The sequence below is a fragment of the Onychomys torridus genome, chromosome 1, assembly GCF_903995425.1.
Source record: "Onychomys torridus chromosome 1, mOncTor1.1, whole genome shotgun sequence".
Classification (NCBI taxonomy): domain Eukaryota; kingdom Metazoa; phylum Chordata; class Mammalia; order Rodentia; family Cricetidae; genus Onychomys; species Onychomys torridus.
The window spans coordinates 124,692,669-124,713,062 of record NC_050443.1 but is presented as its reverse complement, the minus strand read 5'-3'; the positions used below and the strand labels follow the sequence as shown (position 1 = coordinate 124,713,062).

Sequence of the window (20,394 nt, the reverse complement as noted above, 5' to 3'; positions counted from 1 at the left end):
GCGCTAGAACTCGCTTCAACTTGAGACCCCTCCCTTTAATCCTCGGAGCCTGGACCTCTACAGTATGACAATCAGAAAGGACATGGCCCTTTTCAATTGGGTTAACCATAAAAATTGAGGCAGTTCATTTTGGAGGTCTTAACCCCAACAAGGGCTCCTCCCCAGGCCTCGAAGCCAAGGATCCTGTTATTGATGCAGAAACCATAAATCAAAATAATGGTGCAAGGGAAAACGTGGGCAAGGGACCGGCGCTTTTCTTGTTTGGTTCCAGCCGGGACAATTTCATTCCGGAACGTTTGTTTCTGTACTTTCCGGTGTCCGGGTACTATTGGGCGTTGCGCTACGGCGGAGGTGGTTGCCGAGGCGACGCCAGGAAACATGGCTGCTACGTCTTCGTCGGATTCCGACAGCGCGAGAGCTGAGAGGTGAAGTCCCGGGTGTTCACGGCTGCCTTTCCCTCAGATGAGTTGACGGTGCCTTGGTGCCGGTCCTGCACTCTTGCTTTCGGGCAGCACTGGACGTTGTGGAAAGGCCCTTTATAAATCAGTAACTGAAGCCGAAGGCCAAGAGTGTCTGTGTGTATGTGATTGGCAGATCACTCCGGGCGGCAACTGATCCCAGGTTCCCCTTTCTCCGTGCTCTCAGTCTTAGGCATCATTTTACTCAGAACTTTCTTCCTTTCCTGTGGGACTCACTTTCCGACGCTCCTCTCCTTTCCCTCGCAGCAACGAAGCCAATTCGAAATGGCTGGACGCTCACTACGACCCCATGGCCAACATCCACACTTTCTCCTCCTGCCTGGGTGAGTGAGTCTCCAGACCTAGGAACGCCTGGATTCTAGGAGGAAGGCAAGGTTAGGTAACGGTGAAACCTTTGGGATTCTCATTTACGACCGTCTTGTGTTTTCCAGCTCTGGCAGATTTGCATGGCGATGGGGAGTACAAGGTAAGCAATCAGAAAGTTGAGTGGGGAAAATTCAGAAGTGAGATTCGCGAAGAGACGCTGCAAACCCAGGAGCCCACTAGTACTGAAAAGACACATTTAGTTGGAACTTCTTTCTTTCTTTTAAGTAATTATTTATTATTATTTTATGTGCATTGGTGTTTTTCGTGTATGTATGTCTGTGTGAGGGTGTCAGATCCCTTAGAACTGGAGTTACAGACAGTTGTGAGCTACCATGTTGGGTGCTGGGATCCAGGGCAGCCAGACCTCTTAACTACTGAGACATCTCTCCAACCCTGGTATTTCTTTTTTAATTTAGAAAGTGAATATTAATTTTATAACATGATCTGTAGAAATAAAACAGAAAGCAAAATGTAGATTCATAATGCCAAGACATTAAGTCTCTAAGAATTAATTTGGGGGCCAGGAGTGGTGATGCATGCATGCCATTAATAACAGCATTTGTGCAAAAGAGACAGGTGGATCTCTGAGTTTGGGGCTGGCCTGACAAGTTTGAGACCAGCAGAATTACATAATGAGACAGACCCTGCCTCAAAAAAACAAACAAACAAAAAAAAACCCATTCCCATCCCAAAACAACATTAGAAACAAAGTTAATTTTGATATTTTTATTTATTTATTTAGTGTGTGGGAGGGTACATGAAGTGTGGCAGACAGGTGACAGTTCTCTCCCATGTAAGTTCCAGTGGTTGAACTCAGGTCATCAGGTATGGTGGCAAGCACCTTTGCCCACTACAGGCCCCAATTCTTTTTGTCTAAGTGTTATGACTTAATTTTTTAGTTTATCGTACAGAAAAAGGGGCTTAAAAATGAGAAATGATTCACAAAACTGGTTTGGTTTTGGTGTTTTGTTTTGTTTTAAGATAAAGTCTCTCAGTGTAGTAGTCTTGGCTGTCTTGGAACTCTCTATGTAGAGGAGGTTCCAGACTGGCCTCAAACCCATGGAGATCCTCTACCTCCCAAGTGCTGGGATTAAAGACGTGCACCACCATGCCCAATTTCTGTGTGTCATCTCTGAGTAGAGACTATGCTAATAATCTTCTCCATATCATCCAAGTTTTAGTATATGTGCTGCTGAAGTAAGCATATAGCCTCAGAGTTCAGATACTGTGACATGATTCTTTGGTGCAAGGGAAAATACCTTGACTGGGAACAGGCATTAAAGTATCATTGGATAAAGGTGCTTGCTGCTAAGCCTGATGACCTGAGTTCAGTCCTTGGATGCATGGGGTAGGAGGAGAGAACCAACTCTGATCCTCTGATCTCTACATATATGCTGTGGCATGGATGTGCCCACACACATATAAATATATGTAATTTAGAATATGAAAACTCAGCTGGGTGGTGATGGCGCACGCCTTTAATGCCAGCACTTGGGAGGCAGAGGCAGGCGGATCTCTGTGAGTTTGAGGCCAGCCTGGGCTACCAAGCGAGTTCCAGGAGAGGCACAAAGCTACACAGGGAAACCCTGTCTCAAAAAACCAAAAAAAAAAAAAATATATATATATATATATATGAAAACTCAAGGAAGTAAGGTTTTTCTTTCTCAAGAGAGCATAGGTTATCAAGAGGCTGGTGATTGTAGAAGCTGATAGTGGTCCATATAGGAATCCATAGTATTTGTCTCTCTACTTTCCTTTATAATTAGAAATTTTCCTTGGCAAAAACTTGATTTCAGCCAGGCTGTGGTGTCACATGCCTTTAATCCCAGCACTTGGGAGGCAGAGGCAGGCAGATCTCTGAGTTTGAGGCCAGCCTGGTCTACAGAGTGAGTTCCAGGACAGCCATGGCTGTTACACAGAGAAACCCTATCTCAAAAACAAAACAAAACAAACAAAAAGCTTGATTTCAATACAAATATAACATAAGTATATTTAGCCTCATAACAGAGACTATTACAACAGTGTTCAAAGTCCTGGGTTCAGTCCCCACTATTATAGTAAAAGAAAAGGAATGAATGATGGAGAAACCCTTCATCTGCCACCCTGAGCAGTCACCAGCCTCTATAATTCAGGATTCCATTTGATCTCCTCCAGGTGTTATAGGGTAGCATTCCCTTTTGCAAGAGAGGAACCTGAGTTCAGAATGGCTCATTAGCTTTCCTAAGGGGATACTTCTTCCAAGCCCACAACAGCAAAACCTTTGTGCATGTGAGGATGGATTAGTAAACACCAACAGAAAGGCTGAGCCTAAGAAGGTCACTGAAGCCGGGCGGTGGTGGCTCATGCCTATAATCCCAGCACTCAGGAGGCAGAGGCAGGTGGATCTCTGTGAGTTCAAGGCCAGCCTGGTCTACAGAGCTAGTCCAGGACAGGCTCCAAAGCTACAGAGAAACCCTGTCTTGAAAAAACAAAAAACAACAACAAAAAAGAAGGTCACTGAAGAAATGACCATTATGCTGAATGGCCTCTTTTCCCTGCAGCTGGTGGTGGGAGACCTTGGCCCAGGTGGGCAGCAGCCCCGTCTGAAGGTGCTCAAAGGACCAGCCGTGCTGACAGAAAGCCCACTGCCTGCCCTGCCGGCCTCTGCTGCCACCTTCCTCATGGAACAACATGAACCCAGGACGCCGGCCCTAGCGCTGGCTTCAGGACCTTGTGTCTATGTGTATAAGAATCTCAGACCCTACTTCAAGTTCAGCCTGCCCCAGTTACCTCCAAACCCTTTGGAACAAGATCTTTGGAACCAAGCCAAAGAGGTAAGTGACCTAGGGAACAAGATCACAAAGATAGCAGCTGCTGAGTGAGGACCAGACTCAGAAGAGTGGGCTCACAAATGGGCCGATAGTGGGAGATAGGCCGTAACCCAGCTGGGGCATCAGCAGTGAGATGCTGTGCTCGGCCCCAAGAAATAGCTTCCAGGGAAGCACTGAGCCAGGTCCTTTGGAGAGCAAGCACAGAGAGCCGCTATGTTCTAGCCACATCCATTCCTACCTGTGGGTGAAGGGAAACCAAAGAAGGGAGAGACTCACTCTAGAGTGAGTGGGGGATGACCCTGCAGAGTAGGGATCCCTGGGAGAGCAACAGGAAAGAGGATGACGGGCGTGAACATGGTCCTGAGACTGAATTCAAATCCAGGTCTTGGACTTGGGGTTCCTGTCAGGCAGTTGGGAAAAAAGCAGAGAGGAAGAAGACCTACCCCTTGTCTCCAGATGTAGACGTAGTGAGTCGGTTGAGGACATGGCTGCTAGAGCTCACAGGCTCTCCCTTCTTTCCTGCTGACACAGGACCGGATCGACCCCTTAACCCTGAAGGAGATGCTGGAGGGCATCCGGTGAGGGTCCACTTCCCTGCTTTCCACGCCTCATCCCAAAACTTCCCTGTGGCCCTTGCTAAAGCCGCCATTTTGGGCTCTCATTGCAGGGAAAAGGCAGAGGTGCCCTTGTCTGTCCAGTCACTCAGGTAGGAGTCCTGTGGAGGCAGGGCAAAGCGGGTATCTGCCGACTAGCCCCAGGAGCAGCCCTGCCGTGGCATGCAGGTGCTAATTCTGTGTGTGTGCAGGTTTCTACAGCTGGAGCTGAGTGAGATGGAGGCGTTTGTGAACCAGCACAAATCCAAGGTTATCAAGCGGCAGGTAATGGCCTTCTCTTTTTGTTGCCCTATAAAGGTGCATACATTATTTTTTGCAGTTAACAGGGATGGCTATGAACAGCTGTGACATGATAGTAATTATCAAACTTATTTTCTTTTTCTTTCTTTCTTTCTTTTTTTTTAAGATTTATGTATTTGCTATGTATAGTGTCCTGCCTGCATGTATTCCTGCAGGCCAGAAGAGGGCACCAGATCTCATTACAGATGGTTGTGAGCCACAATGTGGGTGCTGGGAATTGAACTCAGGACCTCTGGAAGAGCAGTCAGTGCTCTTAACCTCTGAGCCATCTCTCCAGCCCCAAACTTATTTTCTTAAGGGCAAAGATAATAATTCTTATTACAGAATATTCAGAAAATAAAGAGAAATATAAAAATGATTCCACTATGTAGGGACACCCACTTCTTAGCATTTCTGTACATTTCCTTCACAGATTGTTTTTTTTAATGCTGCTTCTCTTGAGTAACATTCTGAGAACACCATATTTGAGCCTTAAAGAGACTTTGAGAACTCTTAACACTAATTGTTTGGTTGTTTGTGATTTTTTTCATTTGTTTGGTTTGGTTGCTTTTTTTTTTTTTGGTTACAGGGTTTCTCTGTGTGTCCTGGAACTCACTCTGTAGACCAGGCTGGCCTCAAACTTAAGAGATCTGACCACCTCTGCCTCCTGAGTGCTGGGATTCAAGACTTGCGCCACCACTGGCAGCTTGGATTTTCTTTTTTTATCTTTTTGTTTTGTTGTTTTTTTTTGGTTTTGTTTTTCGAGACAGGGTTTCTCTGTGTAGCTTTGCGCCTTTCCTGGATCTCACTCTGTAGACCAGGCTGGCCTCGAACTCACAAAGATCCTCCTGGCTCTGCCTCCCGAGTGCTGGCATTAAAGGCATGCGCCACTACCACCCCGCTTTGGATTTTCTTTTAAAAAATGTTTTTGTTGTTGTTTAGAGAGTTTTGTTTTGTTTTGCTTTGATTTTGAGACGAAGTCTTGCTAGGTGGTTCTGGCTGGCCTGGAACTGGGGAACTAGATTTATAAGCCAATTTCACCTTGAACATGCAGCAGTCCTCCTGCCTCTGCTTCGATGCTGGGATTACAGGTATAAGCCACATACTAAACTCTTAAATGTGTGGCCATGTTTGTTTTGACTATATGAATAGCTCATAAGTGATTTAGACAGTACTCATTGTTAGGTAGGGGGGGGGAGGGGGAGGGGGGGAGATGAAGAGGTGGGGGTGGGGTAGGGGGGGAGGGGGAGAGCGGCAGCGATGGCGGCACACACATGCACGCCTTTAATCCCAGCACAAAGAGACAGGTGGATCTCTGTGAGTTCAAAGCTAATCTGGTCTACAGAATGAGATCCAGGACAGGCTCCCAAAGCTACAGAGAAACCCTGTCTCGAAAAACCAAAAGGAAAAAGAGAAATGTTATGTTTGTTGGCAAAAGACAACTAATTTTGCCATATAACATTGGTTTCATTATTGCGACACCTCATGCGTATGCTACCTCGTTTTGCCCTCGTTCCTTCCCTTCCATCACCCTGCTGCTGGGCCGTCTGGCGGTTCACTACGGTAGGAGCGCCACTTCTTGCTATGACAGATTTTCACCACCATGATCAGGCCCTTGAAGACAGACCTTTGAGAAATGAGGATTGCAAGTGTCCCTGTTCCTGCGATTGCCTGTCGTACTGAAAGAACAAGGAGCCTCCTAGTGCATTGAACCCTGCAAGCGCCTCACCAATTTTGACCAAGGTCAGTGTCAGGTCAAGGTCCACTTAAAAGTTTTTTACTATTAATGCTGCTACAGCAGTCTTCCACGTTCAAACAAAGTAGACATATTTTGTGTCTACTTAGATAATTCTGATACTTTGCTGGAGGCAGCAGAGTTCAGCCCAATGGTGTGTAGACTTAGAGCTGTGACCAGTAGGAAGTGAAGGAATGGATTAGGATTTTAATCAGGAATTAACAGTTTCTTCCAACTATGGTCAGTATGTTTGGAGCCTTTTCTCTGCAGATGAGCCTGCCCAGTGTCCCAGTCTTCCTGGAGGTTTCTGGCCAGTTTGATGTGGAGTTCCGGCTGACTGCTGCCTGCCGAAATGGGAGCATCTATATCCTGAGAAGGTAGACACAGTTGTGGCCTCAGAGACCTGGTGATTTCAGAGCCTTGCAAGATGATCAGGGGGTTTGGGGGCTGGACTTTGGGATGGAAAAGATGGAAGAATTTGTAAAGGAGGTTAAACTGGTGAGAGTAGAGGGGAGGAGGAGGCTGGCAAAGAGTGAAGGAGCCTGACACAGTTTTTGTAATACACAACAGTACCATCAGAGGTGGAGGAAACAGATATAATCCCTTGTATTTGCTATATTGTTGGTTTGGTGTTGTTTTGTTTTTGTTTTTCAAGACAGGGTTTCTCCATGTAGTTTTGGACCCTTTCCTGGAACTCACTCTGTAGAGCCCAGGCTGGCCTCAGACTCACAGAGGTCCACCTGGCTCTGCCTCCCGAGTACTGGGATTAAAGGCGTGCGCCACCACCGCCCAGCTCCAGACAGTCTTAATCTAAGACATTTAGTGAGCATCTACCATGCATTTAGCACTGTCCAGAGTGTTGGAGGTGATGGAATGCTGCAAACACAGTTCCTGCCTTCCTGGGGAAGACAGGCATTACAGCCATTGCAAGTTAGATGGGTGCTTACTGAGGAGCAGTGGAGGCTCAGTGGGACGAGAAACATCGTCTGCTGGGGTGACCTGAAGGCTCTTGCACCTTTAGTCCCAACTTTTGGAAGGCTAAGAAGGGAGAATTCCTAGAACCCAGGAATCTGCACCAGCCTTGGAACAGAGCCCAGAAGCCAGTGGAGACCCACAGTCATTAGATGGCCTGAGGAAAAGTGGGTCCGAGCCTGGGGTAATTTCTGGAAAAAGAACTTACATATGTAAATACACTATATAGATGTGTTTACTTTGCCATTTGGTGGTCACATGTTTTTCATTATTATTAATGCTGCTACAGTGGTCTTCCAGGTTCAAGCAAAGTAGATGAACTTTGTATGTCTGTTACTTAGATAATTCTGATACTTTGCTGGAGGCGGCAGAGTTCAGCCCAATGGTGTAGACTTAGAGCTGTGACCAGTAGGAAGTGAATGAATGGATTAGGATTTTAATCAGGAGTTAACTGTTTCTTCTGGAAAAGGAAAACTAAGAAGGAGAGACTGGAAAACTAAAGATCCTTTTCTCATAAACCAGTACACTTCCCAGGTCTAATAGTGTTGGCTAGACTGCTCTACAGTAAATGTATTCACAACTCTGAAATCCCAGGCTGTTAGACTTGTCACATTGTGAAGGGCAGGAGGGCACAGAGTAGGAAAACACAGCTGGTGTTATCCAAGGTCGTACATCTACAAAGTGGTAGTTGGAGAAATAATCCCATCATCTGCTCAGGACCAGGGGTGCTTTCAGGTTAATCTGGGAGTGCTTAGAAGGCTGGGTCAGCCAGGGAGATAGAGGCAAGGCTGCTCTGGGCAGAGATTGTGTGTTTATTCCACAGAGACTCCAAACACCCCAAGTATTGCATCGAGTTGAGTGCCCAGCCTGTGGGGCTGGTCCGGGTACACAAGACCCTGGTGGTGGGCAGCACCCAGGAGAGTCTGCATGGCTTCACCCACAAGGTGTGGTCTCTGGCAAGCCCCCCCCCCTCCCCCTCCCCTCCACACCATCTGCCCTGTTTGCCCAGAGCTCTCCCTTAACCTGCTCCTGCTGCCCTTACTTTCCACTGAAGCCCTGAGCTTCCTGCAGACACACTGGCTGTTTCTTGCTAGGGTAAGAAGCTGTGGACAGTGCAGATGCCTGCAGCCATCCTGACCATGAACCTCCTGGAGCAGCGGTCCCGGGGCCTGCAGGCTGTCATGGCTGCCCTGGCCAATGGGGAAGTCCGCATTTACCGTGACAAGGCCCTGCTTAATGTCATCCACGCCCCCGTGAGCACACCTTCAGCATTGCTGCCGGCCCTCTTCCCAAGCCCTTCCTCCCCTTTCATACGTTTTTATTATGTGTGTAATTGATGTCGTTCACCCACACCCCTTAACTCCCCTCTGCCTGAAACCCTTCCCCCAATCGGTCTCTCTCACTGTCATGTCTTTGTTTTTAAATAACCTACTTTGTTTACTCAGGGCTGTTGGCATGTGTATGGGGTGGGTGTATTCACTGAACCGTGACCAGCTTACCGGTGGCTGCACCCCCAAAGAAAAATGACCCCCACCTCCAGCAGCCATGGACTGCCAATAGCCTTGGGTGGGGCCTCATCCCCTCTCCCCCATGCATCTAGCCCTGCTTCTTCACCGCCTCTCCTGACCCCATAGGGACAGTCTCAGAGATACTGGCTGAAACTATCATGATGTGTAGAGTTGCCTACAGGGTTTCTTCTCTGTGTAGTTTTGGTGCTTGTCTTGGATCTCGCTCTGTAGACCAGGCTGGCCTCGAACTCACAGAGATCTGCCTGGCTCTGCCTCCAGAGTGCTGAGATTAAAGGCATGCACCACTGCCACCCAGCTTGGCCTCTCTTTCTTCAGTTGTTATTATTTTACATACACACTTATAATCTGATCAGTTCATTTTAGTATGTATATGATTTCAGGATTGACTACTTGGTATTGGATAACCAGTTGGGATTTATTTTTTTATTAAATTAATTTTGTGTGTGTGGCTTGTTTGCCTGCATGCATGTCTGTGCACCATGAGTGCATAGTCCCATGGAGGCCAGAAAAGGACATAGGATCCCTTGAATCTGGAGTTACAGGCCACCATGTGGGTGCTGGGAATCAAACCTGGGTCCTCTGGTAAAGCAGCCAGTGCCTTTAACTGCTGAGCCATCTTTCTAGTTCGAGTTCCAGGGCTCTTTTTACACACACACACACACACATACTCCATGTGTGCATGTGCCAGGGTGAGCATGTGGGGATGAGAGGTCAAGTTTCAGGGATGAGCCCTCCTTCCTCCATGAGTTCTGGGGATCGAAGGCAGGTTGTCAGATCTGCACAGTGAGTGCTCTTACCCTCCAAACCATCTCACCAGCCCTGTGTGAACATTTCTTAATGCAAAACTAAGTGGTTTTATGAGTGCTACGTAAAATCTGAAGGCAGTGCTTGGGCCTGATGTACTGGGGGGGTAGAGGGTTAGGAGAAAACTGGGGAAGGTAGAGTGGAGTCTGATGTGAAAGATCTTAAATATCCTGCCAAGAAGAGCAAAAGTCATTGGAGGGTTGTGGTTTTGAAAGGCAGTAGAGGCAATCAAGGACACAGTGGAGACACAGACTAGGTGGCCCAAGAGATTGATTTAAAAAAAAAAAAAAAAAAAAAAGCCACTCCAAAAGAGGGATAGGGGTATTTCAGGTGGAGCTTAGCAGGGCCGGTGAGGTTGGAAGGGAGATGAATAATCCAAGAAGTATTTCCAGAGCATTCTTCAGCTTCTCTTCACATCTCACCCATTTTTTTCTTTCATCTGGCCTCTCCCTCTGGCCATCTTGCTTTCCTTCTCAAGCTGTCTTCCCAGGTAACATCTGGTTTCTCCACATAGGATGCAGTAACCAGCCTTTGCTTTGGCCGGTACGGGCGAGAGGACAACACCCTCATCATGACTACTCGAGGTGAGAACTCAGATCTGGGAAGGACAGGGTGGACCTGGAGTGGAGAGATGAGATTCTGGGGGGAAGGAGGAGAGCTGTGGATAGAACAGGTGGAAAGCCAGGCCTGTGCACATGTTCTGTGTAAGGTTGGATCAGCTTATCAGCAGTTGGATTTTTCTGCCTAGGAGCCAATCCTGGTCAGGCCTGTGCCTCTCCAGGTTACCTAGCACCCTCAGCATCCACCATAGTGCCAAGAAAATCACAGTACTTCATAAACAGCTAGTAAAGGAATGAATGGCTGGGCGGTGGTGGCGCATGCCTGTAATCCCAGCACTCGGGAGGCAGAGGCAGGTGGATCTCTGTGAGTTCAAGGCCAGCCTGGTCTACAGAGCTAGTCCAGGACAGGCACCAAAGCTACAGAGAAACCCTGTCTTGAAAATCAAAAAAAAAAAAAAAAGGAATGAATGAATTGGTGATAGGAGGGTTGCTGGGAGCCACGTGTGCTGGATCAGGTGGTCAAGGTCATGTTTTAACACAGAGGGAAGTTCAAGGCTCTCCTAAGCTACATGAGTCCCTTCCTCAGGAGAAAAAAGACAGACTTGAGATATTTCATTCCTTCTAGAAAGTGAAGCTTGTAAGGAAGACAGGACGGGTATGGACATGAATGTAATTGTTTTGGAAAGAGTGGGAATGTGGGGTAGGACAGGGCAATGGATATGTTTCTCTTGCCCACTTTGCAGGTGGTGGCCTTGTCATCAAGATCCTGAAGCGTACAGCGGTGTTTGGGGAAGGCACAGGTGAGATAGGGCCACCACTGGCACAGACCACAAAACTCAATGTGCCCCGGAAGACCCGGCTCTATGTGGACCAGACCCTGCGGGAGCGGGAAGCTGGCACGGGTAAGACTCCTGGAAGAACACAGAGACTCCCACTGGGGGCCTTGAGCATGAGAGAGACCTCGGCCAACAGGGAAGGTCAGAGGTATAGCCGTCAGGTAACGAACTGATCCTCCAGGCGGAGGATGCTGTTAGTGAGAGTCGGGACCCTTGGCATTCAGAGCAGGAATTCTCAAGAGAAAAGGAGAATTCACCAGCATTCTTCTTGTTGTTAAGTGTTCCTGCTCACCCATTCATTCGTTACCTATGATGATACCAGGCAGCTCAGTCCGGCTAACTTCATGTTGGGTGCTAAATGCTTTCTTCCAAGGGCTCCTGGAGCACAACAGAATGAAAAATATTGCTGGGCATGATGATAGCACACGCCTTTAATCCCAGCACTTGAGAGAGGCAGAAGCAGGCAGATCTCTGTGAGTTCCAGGACAAAAAAAAAACCCCAAAAACCAAAAACAAAACAAAAAACCAACCAAATATGTAAATGGATAAAGTGTCAAAAAATCAGTAGAGAGTTAAATTCCATAAGGTGACCAGATATAAAGTCTAGTAAAGGAAATTATAAAACTATCTTCATGATGGATGTGATGGCACACACTTATAATCCCAGCAATCGGGAGGTGGAAGGTGGGAGATCCAGTTCATGATCAGCCTGGGCTACATAGTGAGACCCTGACAGAAAAATAAAACAAAAACCAACCCAGCACCAAAGTAATTAGAGTGGGGGCTGTGGCTCTAGAGGTGGATTGAAGAGGGTCATCTGCACTGGGCAAATGGTTAGGGGTAAGGGATGGGCCAAGGGGACTTGGGGACCAGTAAGTGGGTGGGACAGGTGCAGGGTGAGGCTGGTTTCCATTATGTTGAACTTGGTGTGGATGGGACCTCAGATGAAGATGATCATGAGGCAGTTCAAAGCTGAGGCAGGCCTGGGCACCCACAAGCTGCTAGGGACACACCACACAACAATGTCTACACGTACGGAGCTTGGCATGTGGCTATGGGAACAAGTTCAAATCCTTAAAGAGCCAGAAGCTGATGTTCTTTGGGGTGGCCAGAGTCAGGGCAGGCCCTATATTATTCAGAGAACAAGATGGTGGGTGAGAAGACCAAGGTCAAGACCAGCCTTGAAACAGGGAACACCAGCCTTGAGGGCTGGCCAGAAGGTACCAGGGATGGAGACCAAGATAAGGAGGAAATAGGGTATGGCCCACAGCATCCAGTATGGCACTCCTCCTATATTCCCAGATTCTGCAGGCCTTGTTCCTACCTGTCATGCCTTCCTTCTCCATTCTTCTCACATGATCTGGTCACTGCTCCATTCAGCCTTCATGTTTCCCTCTGCAGCCATGCACCGAACCTTCCAGACAGACCTCTACCTACTGCGCCTGCGGGCTGCCAGGGCCTATGTACAGGCCCTGGAGTCCAGCCTGAGCCCCATGTCAACCACAGCTCGGGAGCCACTCAAGCTGCATGCTGTGGTAAGCACCCAGGGGTGGGGACATTAGGGGCAGGGGTGAGTGGGTCCTCCTGCTGTACAGGTAAGCACCCAGAGCCAGTGCCAAGCCACCTAGCCCTGTGCTCCCTTCTCACCTCCCCACAGCTCTGGAGACTGAGGCCTGTCCTCCTGAGAGAGTGGCTCTTTCCTCCTTTACTGCTCCTCAGGAGGGCTGCTCAGTCTTGCCTGCTGTCCTGCCTGTGGCTGGCTACAGAGGGAGATTTACTCCCCTGTTCCACGCTGTACCTCAGACAAACCCCTGGGCTGGAGTAGGGTATAAGCACATAGTAGTTACAGTGGGACATTTCTTCCCAGATATCTGAAAGGATTCTCCTGGCCAAAGTTCAAAGAAGAGAGTGATTTCTGTTGGCATGGCAACCTGGGAATAGGACTGCGTGGTTCAGGGTAGGGTCACCTTGACCTGACCCTATATGCCCTGAGCATCCGCGCGCGCGTGCGCGCGCACACACACACACACACAAATACAACACACACATACACACACATACAAATACAACACACACATACACACAGAGACACACACATACAAATATACTACACATACACACACACACACAGACACAGAGAGACACACACATACAAATATACTACATACACATACACAGGTACACACAGACAGACACAGAGAGACACATACAGATACACACACACACACACACAAATACAACACACACATACACACACATACAAATACAACACACACAGAGACACACACATACAAATATACTACACATACACACACACACACAGACACAGAGAGACACACACATACAAATATACTACATACACATACACAGGTACACACAGACAGACACAGAGAGACACATACAGATACACACACACACACACACACACACACACACACACACACACACACACACGAGCAACCTCAAGGCCCACACAGCCCCAGTTCTCAGTGAGCCTGAGCGTGTTATCAGAACCTCCATGTTCCAGTCCCTCCTTTTCTTTTCTTCCCCTCCTCCCTAGACAAGGTTTCTCTGTTTAGTCCTGGCTATCCTGGAACTCACACTGTAGACCAGGCTGGCCTTGAACTCAGAGATCTGCCTGTTTCTCCTCCTTAGTGCTGGGATAAAGGCGTGCGCCGCCATGCCCACCTTCATTTGTTTCTTTTCTGAAGAAAGAGGCTGGATACAGAAAAGGTTATAGAGCCACTTAGAATAGGGTGTGGGCTGGTGTTTAAATTGTTGATGATTAAATCTCACTGGGATGAGAGGAGAAGACCGTCAGGTCCTGGGGTCAGTGGTGAGTACAGCTGCAGCCCCAAGCCAACTTTACCTACAATTCCTTATGTAGCCTCCATCAAGACCTTCCCTGATCTGTGCCTTTGCCATCCTGTACACCTCTGAACTGCTGTGCCCTTTAAGAAGCAGATGTACAGCCAGGCTGTGGTGGCGCACGCCTTTAATGCCAGCACTCGGGAGGCAGAGGCAGGCAGATCTCTGAGTTCGAGGTCAGGCAGCCTGGTCTACAGAGCGAGATCCAGGAAAGGCACCAAAACTACACAGAGAAACCCTGTCTTGGAAAAAAACAACAGCAAAACAAACAAACAAAAACCGAAAAGAAAAGAAAAAGAAGCAGATGCACAGAACTGGAAAAGGTGGCTTGAAGGCATTGATGAGGAAGCAGCAGGCAAGGTGGTGGTATTCAGTGTTCAAGGCCAGTGGGTCCTAAGGGCCTCGCCATCTACTCTTTCCACAGGTTCAAGGCCTGGGCCCCACCTTTAAGCTCACACTTCACCTACAGAATACCTCAACAGCTCGGCCAGTACTGGGGCTGCAGATCTGCTTCCTGTACAACGAGGCACTCTATGCCCTGCCCCGGGCCTTCTTCAAGGTACTGGATAGTCAGGGCTGGGGCTGATGAGGTGCCCCTAACTGTTAGGTTGAGGTAAGGGAGTGGCCAGCAGACCAACACAAGCCAGAGACCAGACTCAGCTCCTGCCTCCACTGCCTTTTCCCAGCCAGAGAGACCCCAGGGAGCCACACAGAGGAGCTGGGAAAGAGCAGAGTGACTTCTTCCTCTGCACACCCCCATGCTGCTGGGGAGGGTGGAGAGCTCCAGAACTCATGCTGCCCAGATGTTCCTGCTGGAGAAGAAGAACCCCCCTCTGGCCCAGTCACTACAGAAGCAAAGGGCTGGGTTTCCCCCAGGGCTCAAGGTGTCCTCAAGTTGGGAGAAGCAAAAACCAAGACTCTTGAATAGGGAAGAATCAACCCTGGCCTTGGTAGCTGTCAAGAGGTCTAGGTCTAACCAGACACCCATGGGCCCCAGGCATGTACTTACCCTCCCGTCACCGTGTCCCCGGATCTGGCTTGTCACCCCTGCCCAGGCTGAAGCGTCCTGAGATGCAGCAGAGAGGACGGGCACAAATGCTTCGAAACCTAGTTTATTTCTGTCCCCAAACATAGGTCCCTTTGCTGGTGCCAGGACTCAGCTACCCACTGGAGACCTTTGTGGAGAGTCTCAGTAGCAAGGGCATCTCAGACATGATCAAGGTAGGTTGCCCTTTGGTATTTCAGAGAGCCAGGTGAGACTCTGGAGAAGACAGTAGGATGAGGGTGGACAGGACTCTGGGGCCCTGGGCCAGATATGTCAGCACAGCAGAGGCCTCCCAGCCTTCCCGTCCCTCTGACAGATAGGCTGGCAGCCTATCATTTGAGCCAGCGCCGACAGAAGATTTGAGCAAAGAGGAGAGGTCAAGGTGTGTGCTCCCTTCGCCATGTCTTCTCCTCCCTAGGTGCTGGTGCTCCGGGAAGGCCAGAGTGCGCCCCTGTTGAGTGCCCACATCAACATGCCTGTGAGTGAGGGGCTGGCAGCTGCCTGAGCCCTGGGCCAGCATTCAAGCCTCCACAGAATGGAGTCAGCCAGATCCAGCAACTTCCAGTGTCCCCAGGCCACACCCCTACACACCAGTCCCTGCTCTCCACCTTTGCCACTGGGCCTGAGCCACAAGACAGGGAGTGCTCAGAATCAGCTCCTCATCCCTCAGACTCCTCCTGAGCACTGTCCCACAATTCCTGCTGCCTACCACCCTCCCCAGCTCTTTAAAGAATCTTGCCGGGTTCCAGGAAGAGCTCTGAGGTGATCGAGTGAGCAGAGGCCCAGACCTTCCTCCCTCCCACTCATCTGTTTCAGATCAAGGCCACAGTTGTTCAAGGGCTTGGCCTGGGAATTCAGCTGAGACTGAACCCCTGCGGCCCTTTAAGGTTTTAGGGGTGCTTCTGCCAGCTTAGCTTACAGGCGCATGTGCTATTCCTCAGATGAATGAGGGGCTCCACCTTCTGCCTTGCAGCCCAGGAGACACAGGGCTCTGTCCTCAAGTCTCAGACTAGCCACAAAGATTGCCAGAGGAGGTGGTGCAGGGGATAGAGAGGTCCATGTGAGGAGCTCGAGGTCCCAGCCCCAGCCAGAGCTTCTACATAGCACCTGCTGCTGACCAGAATGCTCATGTCCAGAGACATTGTTCCTGAAATCAAATACCAAGCTAGATAGCAGAGCTGGGGCTGGTGGCACCAGGAGGAGTATTTCTGGGACCTAGGAAGTGGTCCAAGAGGCAGATGCCTACAAGTACCTATCAGGATGCACTTAGGCCCAGGCCCAAGATGGTCCAGAAGTTGGGATGTTTTCTGTGCAGTGGCCAGAGTATGCATGAGGCCACTGAAAAGTACACATGAGTGGTACGGAGTGAGGCTGAAGACAACATGTAGATGTGTCTAGATCCCAAGTGGCAGCCAAACCTGGCCCTCCTCAAGGACCATTCTGAACCACTTGAGAACCAGGAACCCTGCTCCATGGGAACCAGCGTTTTCTCCTTTCTGACCAGGTTCAGCCTGGTGTGTGGCACACAGCTCAGGGCTGCCTCCTGCTTCCACCTCCTCTCCAGTAGAAAAAAGAATTTGACTGGATTAATTCCAAACTGTTTTCAGCTCTCAACACCATCAGAGCTTGGCTGCTCCTCAGGAGGAAGGGAAGAATTGGCCCAAATAGGTGATATTCACAAGCTTTTGCCCACAAGACCAATGGCTCCAAGCTGGCCACCACTGCCCAGTAACAGCTTCTGAGCCCACTTGGGGACTAGGGTAACACTGCCCACCTTGACCCTTCCAAAGAGTACATTGGGGGCCAGGCTAAGAGACAATGGGCCTAGACCAAAGAAACAGCCCATCCCCTCACAGACAGACTGCCTGAGCATGGATGGCAGAGGGTGTCCAGCTGCATCAGCCAGTGGGGACCCAGCTGGAACGAGCAGGAAGTCTAATGGAGATGGAGAGATGAGAGGGGATGGGATGTTGCTGTCAGTCAGAACCCAGCCTAACCTGCAGAATTAGCAGGTCTGCTCAGGAAGGGGATAGGCCCCTTGTCACGGGTATTATGTTATGATAAGGCTACATTGTGTATTTGGTCAAAAAACATTCCAGTCCCTTTCACCCCAGTCAAGCTGTGAAATCAGAACAAAAATATTTGATGTGCACTCTCTCCATAGCTCTTCAAAGCTGAGAATTAACTAACCATTTTGAACTTTTAGATGTTTTCATGGAATTGGTACCTGCTTCCCCCCCACCCTCAGGATACCTCCCTCATACCTTGCTTCTGTGTAGACTCCTATAAGAGAGTTCCCTTATAGGAACTCCCTTTTCCCTTATCCAGGGAAGACCCCATCTTCCTTCTTACTCTGCCCTCATTTGGTAAAGCATATGCATGGGGAACTTCTTTTTAAGACCCATTCTAGTCTTTATAATGTTGCTTGTCTGGACATTGCTGTATTCAGCTCACACATGTAATAGTTTGGGTGGTAAACGGAAGCTGGAAATGCTTTTCCTATAGACAAAGCTCCCGTATCCTCCGGCTTCTGCGCTGTTTCTACTCATTGCTTTGTGAGGTGGGGACAGATGAGCATTCCATCCCAGGGCTGTACTGTTCTCTCTGGAGCTCCAGCTAAGCCCACCTTCTGATAAAGGGGTCATCCCTCAGAGGACTAGATTGATCCTGATTTTCTTCTCCCTTCTTTCATGGTCATTGTTTGCTTCTTTTTTTTTTTTTTTTTTTTTGTGGGCTTTTAAATTTCAAACTGTTTATCTTAGATCTCAACTCCTCTGTTCAGTCCTCATGGTATCCTTTCAAAGATGTATTTAATCTTTGCATTTATGTGTGTGTGTATAGCCTAATAACATCTAATTTTAAAAACTCATACTGAATTTATTTAATTAAACAATCTATTCCCTCTAAAGTCAGAAATGGGCTAGATGGGGGGCTCAGTGAATAAGAGCACTTCCTGATCTTGCAAAGGACCTGGGCTCAGTTCCTGGCACCCATATAGTGAAAGACCCCCCGGCACCCCTATAGTAATGCTATGTTTGCAAGGCTTATAAGGGAACAAAAGACAGTTCCAGGAAATAGAATGGCCCCACCGCAGCCCAGATAGCCGATAGATAAGCAGGATGTCAGGGGCAGACTGCCTGGCGTCAGTGCGGGAGGGCCAGAGCAGCTGGAATTCTAGATAGGGGTTGAGTCAACACACATATCTGGTTACCAAGGGAAAAACCCACAAACCGCCCTGAGCCTGAGTTCACGCCCCATTTGATTTATGCTCATATATTCGCGCCTCACTTTGACAGAGCTTTGTCCAATTAGAACCCTTAGACTATTCGCGCCTCACTTTGAATTGTCCAATCAGAGGTTTGTCCAATTAGAACCCTTTGACTATTCGCGCCTCACTTTGACAGAGCTTTGTCCAATTAGAACCCTTTGACTATTCGCGCCTCACTTTGAATTGTCCAATCAGAGCTTTGTAACCATTCGCGCCTTGTTTAAATTATCCAATCAGAACCCTTTGACTAATGCTTTCCCGCGCTTCTTGCTATAAAAACCCATCTTACCAACCCAGAGGGGCGCAAGTTTTCCGAGAGACTTGGTTGCCCAGGTACCTGTGTTTAAATAAACCTCGTGCTGTTGCATCTGATCCCTGGTCGCTGTGTGCTCCTTGAGCCGGGGGTCTCTCCTGAGGGGAGACCTCTCCGGGGGTCTTTCAATAGTATGGTTCAAAATTGTCTAACTCCAGTTTCAGGAGACCTGACCACCACTTTTGGCACTCAGCACCCACATGGTGCACATACATACATGTAGGCACTCATACACACAAAAAAGTTTAAAGTAAAAAAGCCAGGTGGTGGTGGTGCACACCTTTAATCTCAACACTCGGGAGGCAGAGAGGTAGGTGGATATCTGTGAGTTCTGGGCCAGCCTAGTCTATATATTGAGTTCCAGGACAGCCAGAGCTGCTACAGAGAAACCCTGTCTAAAAAAACAACAAAAAATTAAAAAAAAAAAATTGAAGGTGCATTCTATATTGTATAGTGGTCTCATCCATGCAGAGAAGCAAGAACCATAAAAATGTAAAAGGAAGCCAGATGTTGGTCACACCTCTAATCCCAGAATTCAGAAAGCTGAGGCAGGAAGATGAAAGTTCAAGGCCATCCTGGGCTACATAGTTTCAGGCCAGTCTGGGGACTGCTGTCTCCACCAAAATAGTTTTATTTATTTTACTTTCTGACAGAAGCCTCCCCTCCCTCCTCTCTTTCTACTCCCTCCCCCCCGGCCCCCTTAATACACCCCTCCCCCAAAGTCATTTTTTAAAGGAAGAACAAAGAAAATATGATCGCAAATACAGTGAACATAGTCTACAATGAGGGGCCATTAAGACGGCTCAGTAAAGGCATCTGCTGCCAAACCTGTCGACCTGAATTCAACCCCAGTTGCCATGTGGAAAGAACCAACTTTCTCAAGTTACCCTCTGACCTCCACACACACAAGTGCATGACATAAGTTATTCTTCCCATGCACACAAAAATAAAAACAGATCTAGTGATTTTTTTTTTTTTTTTTTAACCAGAGCTGAGGACCGAACCCAGGGCCTTGCACTTGCTAGGCAAGCGCTCTACCACTGAGCTAAATCCCCAACCCAATCTAGTGATCTTTATATGTGCTTAACAGTCTCTTCATAAGTCATGTATAATTAAGATATAAAATACAAAAGTGAATCCACTCAAAAGACATGTTCATCAGAAAAAAAAAAAGCTTTATTGAAAATATTTAGAGCTGACATGGTGGTACACACCCTTAATCTGAGTGCTTTGGAGGCAGAGGCAGGTAGATCTCTGAGTTTGAGGCCAGCTTGATCTACTTAGTAAGTTCGAGGCCAGCCAGAGCTGTAAAGAGAGACCCTGTCTCAAGAACTAAGAAAATATTCAGTGAGGAGATAAACCATGTTCATGACCTGGACAGTTGAATTTCACACAGATGCCAGTTTTCACCAAGCTCTGCCAGTTGTTAGGTTCCACTAATTACTTCAGTGCAATTACAGTGTAGAATTCATCTTATCGGTCAACTCTGAGGAACTGGGCCTCAGATGGTTATGGAAGAGTAAGAACTCGTAGTGGGTGATTCCCACTAAGTGGGAGTAGAAAAAATGACCAGTGAAGAAAAAGAAAAGGTTTGGTTGTGGTGTATTCAGAGCTCTGTGTGGAAGAGTACCAAACCAGGACACGCAGTCATTCGAGCACATCTCATACTGAGTGAAAAGGCCAGCCACAGAATAAACACAGCCGGAGCATGCAGAATCGTGACAAGCACATGTGACAGCAAGGCAAGGGGATGACGAAGATGAGTGAACCACTCATCTCCTACAGGGGGAGCACGGCAGGGCTTCACGCTGTTTCCCAGACAAGCTGTGGTGAAGGTTCCAAGGAGCCTTCCGCATCTCAAATAAAAACTCACGAAAATTCAGTAGTCTGCAGGCTAAGGGGTAACACAGAGGAGG

The 20,394-nt window shown here is 48.3% G+C and overlaps 1 protein-coding gene across 1 annotated transcript; it reads left to right on the top strand.

The window, feature by feature from the left end:
* The first annotated feature begins 350 nt into the window (after positions 1 to 350).
* Positions 351 to 17,612, top strand: Bbs1 (Bardet-Biedl syndrome 1). The gene is made up of 17 exons (XM_036178039.1): positions 351 to 425; positions 726 to 802; positions 911 to 945; positions 3,386 to 3,658; positions 4,187 to 4,233; positions 4,323 to 4,361; positions 4,461 to 4,613; positions 6,270 to 6,291; positions 6,554 to 6,660; positions 8,079 to 8,199; positions 8,350 to 8,508; positions 10,103 to 10,172; positions 10,892 to 11,050; positions 12,386 to 12,519; positions 14,277 to 14,411; positions 14,987 to 15,073; positions 15,316 to 17,612. Exons 1-17 carry the CDS (start codon positions 379 to 381, stop codon positions 15,400 to 15,402), a joined length of 1,752 nt encoding a protein of 583 aa, XP_036033932.1. The 5' UTR covers positions 351 to 378; the 3' UTR covers positions 15,403 to 17,612.
* Positions 17,613 to 20,394: the final 2,782 nt, after the last annotated feature.